General features: G+C 66.4%; 1 protein-coding gene across 2 annotated transcripts in view; it reads right to left on the minus strand.

Annotated features, from left to right (window-relative positions):
• Positions 1 to 1,223: 1,223 nt before the first annotated feature.
• Positions 1,224 to 5,335, minus strand: part of CAPN10 (calpain 10) — a 13,379-nt gene continuing 9,267 nt past the window's right edge. Inside the window, exons 6-12 of one of the 2 annotated variants that reach the window (XM_006151918.3) lie at positions 4,831 to 4,997; positions 4,292 to 4,572; positions 3,251 to 3,453; positions 2,849 to 3,110; positions 1,943 to 2,142; positions 1,785 to 1,830; positions 1,224 to 1,623 (exon numbers count right to left, since the gene is read on the minus strand). In XM_006151918.3, coding sequence (XP_006151980.1) covers positions 1,594 to 1,623; positions 1,785 to 1,830; positions 1,943 to 2,142; positions 2,849 to 3,110; positions 3,251 to 3,453; positions 4,292 to 4,572; positions 4,831 to 4,997 — 1,189 coding nt within the window. In that variant the 3' untranslated portion in view covers positions 1,224 to 1,593. Of the gene's footprint in view, positions 1,831 to 1,942; positions 2,143 to 2,848; positions 3,111 to 3,250; positions 3,454 to 4,291; positions 4,573 to 4,830; positions 4,998 to 5,335 lie in introns of both variants that reach the window. The other variant, XM_006151917.3, reaches the window with a different exon arrangement.

A 5,335-nucleotide genomic window follows, 5' to 3' on the forward strand; every position in this document is an offset into this window, starting at 1 on the left:
CTTAAAGCGACATTTCCGGCACCTGGGGGGCAGGCCCGGCAGGCCAGCACAAATGAGGCTGTGGGCACGGATCTGTGGTCTCCGATGCAACAATCTGGCCTGCCTAGCTCCTATCCCCCCAGGGAAGCAGGCCCCAGCCGTGGACTCAGCAGCAGCTGCCCAGCAAGGTGTGGCCTCTGCCCAGCAACTGCCTAGGGGACATGGCTGGCTTCTGGGGTCCCCAGGCAGGGACCCCTCCACTAAGCCCATGGCACAGTGGGGTCACGGCAGGCGGTGTCCAAGCAGTGCTACAGGGTGGCCACGACAGCGGTCCCGACATGTGGCCCCCTACTAGCTTCCTCTCATGGCACGGACCCGTGACACCCAACTGTCCCCACCTGATGCACGCACAAGTCTGCCTGCCTCCTGAGCCCCACGTGAGCACTGTCCTGGGGGAGGATTCTTTGGTACCCAGCTATTCCCTGACACTCATGCTCCCACACCCCACTGGGCAGCGACAGCTTCACTGCAGGTCAGTGTAGATGCCATGGAGCAGAAGGGCTGGGCACAGGTCCAGGGCAACAGTCGGGTACCAGCTCACGCCGACAGAACCGGAGTGGCTGAGCCCAGCTAAGGTTAGGCTTGCTCCTGGGGCAGAGGGGTCACGGGACAAGGAGGGGGCTGCAGGCTGCAGGCCAGTCCAGAAGAGCAGCTTAGGGCTGCAGGCCATGGAGAGGCTTGTGGGCAAGAGGGCTTGCGGCAGACAGCACGCTCTCTGGGCCTGTCCACTGCAAGGTTTGGAGAAGGTACTGGTAGTTCTCGAGGGCCCTTCCCACCTGCTGAGACAGCAGACACGGCTGAGAGCTGTGTGGACGGGAGGGGACAGGGCAGGGACAGGGGTCAGAGACGGCAGTCCCGGGGGGGGCAGACAGGGCAGGGACAGAGGGATCCCAGCTGCAAAGGCTCTGGCTGGAGGCAGAGCTGCTGTCTAGACCCATGGACCCATCTCCAGGTAGACCCCTGTCCTGTCTCTGAGGGGCCCCCTGCACCCTGACCCAGCCCTCCCCTACTCTCCGCCCCTTCCCGGGCTCCCACGCACATGGACTCTGTGTGGGCTGGGTGTCCCATACCCCACCTCCCCTCTGCCTCTGGTCCTGGCACTTTCTCTGTCCCACTCACCATCCACCCACCTGCCGCCCCAACACCCCTGCATGGCACACGGTCGGCTCCCTGGAACAAGCAGCTCTAAGATCGTGTCTGTTTATGAAGGTACTCTAAAAAGAAACACCGACACTCGAGCAAGCCCCGTCACACTGTGCTGCCGCCGGCGTAAGGCCACTGTTTAGGTCGGCGAGAGGATCTGGGAGACTGGGTAGTTCTCGGGACCAGGGACTGCGGCCCGGGGCTCGGAATCCGTCCTTCCAGCCAGTGACGAAGATGCAGCTGAGTGTTCTTGTCTGTGCTGCATGGCCTGCTCGACCCCTGGGCTGCACGTCTGCAGGACGGGGTGCGTCTCCTGGACCCCCAGACCAGCCACTGTCACTCAGAGCGAGGGCTCGGACTCGGCCAGTGCTGCACCGGGAGCCTGGCGGCCCCAGCAGCACCCAAGTCCACTCAGGTTCTCATCACTGCCGTGACGGAGACCTGCAGGGCAGAGACAGGGGTCCGGGTACCTGCTGCCCTCCACAGGGCACACCCCCCAGCCCACACCCCTGGAGGCTCTGCCCTGGGACTCCACGGGGTGCCTCATGTCCCAGCAGAGGCTACCCGCGGTGGGTGCCGGCCGTGGTGGGGGTCACACGCACCTCCTGGAGGGCCTGCCCCAGCATCTCCTGGCTGTGGATGGATGGCCTGCGGGGAGGGGGCCAGGTCAGCCCTCCTACATGTGACAGCCCTGCCCACTTCCGCTCGCCCGCCCCCCTGCGGGCCCGCCCCCAAACTCAACGTGTGGGGCGCCGAGCACCTGTCTATCCGGGTGGCTATGGTCACAGTGAAGGCCCCCTCGGTGTCCGGAAGGTAGGTGGAGGGCACCACCCTGTAGTCCCCCGCAGGTAGGAGGCAGAGCCGGCTCACTTCCTGGGCATAGCGATGTGGCACGCAGCTCAGCAGCGGCTCCTGGTGCAGCAGGGAGGGCGCGTCTTCACACACGCTGCCCGCCAGGACCTGAGGGGAGGCAAGGCTTAGCACTGTGGGCGGCCGCCTCCACCGAGAAGGCCACTCTGCTTCCCCGACACCCAGGTGAGGGTGCTGGGCTCGGGGCCCCAGCTGGGGATGGTGGGTCTGCTCCATCTGCTGCCACCTGAAGCCCCTGGACCGAGAATCTGTCATCGGGGCCCTGTCCTTCTGCCACTCTTCTGGTCCCTGAGGGCCCCTGCACCCTGACCCAGGTCACCACATCTGCCTGGGTCTCACTGGCTGTGCCTGACGGCAGCTTCTCTAGACAACCCAGGCCTCGGGCATGGAGCACGGGAAGGTACGTGGGGAGAGACTGTGGTGGCTCCCGGTACATGGCCCTCCCTGTCGCCTCCTGGGCCACATCCACCACGGGGCTGGGCATCCACTCTGGCCCCCAGAGCCTGGGTCTAGGAGTGGGAGGTACAGTCCCGGGGAGAACCAGCCTCAGGGCAGTCGCTGTGAGCCAAAGCGAGCGGACAAGGGCTGCCTGGGCCGGCCCCAGTGAATACGGACTCTGGGAACCTGCAGGCAAGTCTGCCACCAGCCGGCCAGGCGGACGTGCCAGTGCCAAGACGAGCCTGGCTCCATGCCATACCCGGCCTGCGCTAGGCCAGTGTGAACCTAGATGCAGACCTTCCCGATGTCCCCTCCCTGGGCCCAGCTCCCCACCTGCCCTCCCAGGAGAGGTGCTGACCTGGAAAACATGGAAGCCGATGGGGTGGAATTCGCTGTCTCCAAGCTGGCAGTGCTGGTGCAGAGTGATGCGGACACAGCGGGGGCTGCTGCCTCCGGGCACAGAGAAGGGGAGGCAGGGGTTGGTGGGGTAGGAGGCGAAGTTCCTGCTGCCCCCTGCAGTCTGGCCAGCCGTCCAGGAGCCCTGCAGCCGCACGGTCTCCCACTCTCCGGAGGGCAGGGCTGTCCCGGGGCCAGTGCTCTTGGCCGTGGACCTCACAGCACTGCCAGAAGACAGCACGGGCATTGCAGTGTGCCATGGCCTTGGCAGGGACCCTGCCCAGATCCCGGCCTCTGCGGGCCCAACCCTGGGCCACGACCTCAGAGTCTTGGGGAGCAGCGAGTGCAGGCAGGCCTGGCTCACCTGAGGGACACCCTTGCGGTGGAGAAGACTCGGAGCAGAAAGTGCCCAGGCACGTCCTTCAGGAAGGTGCTGGGCACGGCCAGGTAGCAGCCCGCGGGCAGCTCGCAGTGCAGGTGGACCTCCCGGTCGTACGCGTGGCAGGGGGTGCCGGCCACGGGTGGTGCGGACAGGACCCTGGGGAGGCTGACTCGCCGCTTGTCCACCTGCAAGGAGCCGGCAGGTCGGCAGAGAGAAGGGCCCTTGGCCTCACTGCTCCCAGCGCAAGGACCCTTGAGGTAGCAGAGGGGCGCCCGGCCTGCCAGGCCATCCTGCCCCTTAGAGGCTGGCTGGAAATGCCTGGAACCAGGGCCCTGGGCCCATGCCTGTCCCAGATGCCAGCCTAAACCCTCTGACCTGGGGGAAAACAGAAAATCTAGACAGGCCTGGGCTCCAGAGCACCACGGCACATGCAGATGGACAGAGAGCTGCCGGCGGCTTCTCTCGCAAGAGCAGATGAGTAACACAGGCTGCCTGGGGGCCCTGGGCGAGGCGGGGTGAGAGGCCACCCCCTGTGTCACGTGCATGGGCCCGACCAGCACCAGCCCAGCAAACGGGCGGCACACGTCGCCCACCTGCCGCCTGCTTCTCGCGGGTATCCCAGCAGTGCCTCAAGTCCCCGAGCACAAGGCAGACTGAGCTCAGACGACGCCGTGAGGCCACCACACCTCGCCGAGGGAACAGAGCGAGCGAGCAGCAGGCAACCTCCCCAAGGCCACCTGGCAGGGCAGAGCTGCTCCAGGGGAGCCTGCAGGGCCGGGCCTCCAGGCCCTCGTGCTGCCCGGGCCTGACTGGCCAGGACCTAGCTTCCCTCTGGACAATGGGGCCTGATTACGGCAGGGGAGGCCAGACCTCATCGACTTGGCAGAGCAGGGTCCGTGGGGTGTTGGAACCCACCACAGCCCCAAGTAGGCGCCTGCCAGGCAAAGGCACGCATGTCCCAGGTGGCGTGCCGCCCTGGTCCCCAGGCCACCTGCCTAGTCAGGGCCGGGCGGGCGGAGTTACCTTCCAGATGTGCAGGCCCACAGCCTGGTAGTCCCTGCCCGGGATGCCTGCTGGGCTCCCCAGGGGGTGGTCGCTGCTCCGCTGTGCCCGGGTCCGGCCTACCCAGTCCACCGTGCGCATCCCGGGTCTCTGCAGGACAGCAACGTACACCTCGCTGGGCTCTGAGACCCGCAGCCAGAACTTGGGGTTGCTGGGAAAGCCGCTGTTGTTCCGGCAGCCCCCGGCCGACTGCCCCTTGATCCAGGCCCCAGGCAGTGCCCGGGAGTAGCTCAGCACCTTCCCTAGTGCGAGACGGCGCCATGGTCAGTGTGGACCCTGGGGCCGGCTTCCCACACACTGAGGGCCAAGGTGGGGTGCGGAATCAGCCACGGTGACAGCAGGAGGCCAGCACCTCCAGAGCCACCATGCCCAATGGAGGGGAGGGGACAGGACACTCCACATCAGAGACACGCAGAGTGGGGCGGGGCAAGGGTGGGCCCCAGGCAGGGAAGGCTGCCTGCTGTGGGACTCGGCCTCCTGGGGTGGCCCCGGGGTGTCACCTGTGTAGAGGCTTTGCAGGTGGCCAGCCTCAGTGACTGGGCAGCCCACGGTGAGCTCGTCGAATTCCCTCAGGAGCTCCTCCTCTTCCACCCAGAACTCCCCCTCCTGGAGCTGGGACAGGAGCTCGGACTGGGCCTCTGGGTCCACCTGGTTCCATCCCGCACCCCTGGAAGGAGCCGTGTGTCAGTAAGCCTCCTCCAGGAGCTGACACTGCTGACAGGAGGAGTCCCGGGAAACTGGAGGGGCCCAGAGGCCCCGTGTCCTATCCAGACTGAGGTGCCCAGCAGTGTGGACTGTCCCAAGGGGCCCTTGCCTCTGACCCTGTGTCCTAGGGTGGCATCTGCTCCCTCACCTCCCGCAGAGCAGCTGTGCCCCTCCAAGGCTCGGGGGGAGCCCGGCGACCTGCCAGCAGCACAGTTGGCCCAGTGCCCTCGGGCTTCAAGGAGATCCTGGCTCAGCTGAGTCTTAAACTGAGTGGAGGACCTCAGCTGCAGGGTCCCGAGT

Source organism: Tupaia chinensis, unplaced genomic scaffold (assembly GCF_000334495.1).
Source record: "Tupaia chinensis unplaced genomic scaffold, TupChi_1.0 Scaffold000332_1, whole genome shotgun sequence".
Classification (NCBI taxonomy): domain Eukaryota; kingdom Metazoa; phylum Chordata; class Mammalia; order Scandentia; family Tupaiidae; genus Tupaia; species Tupaia belangeri.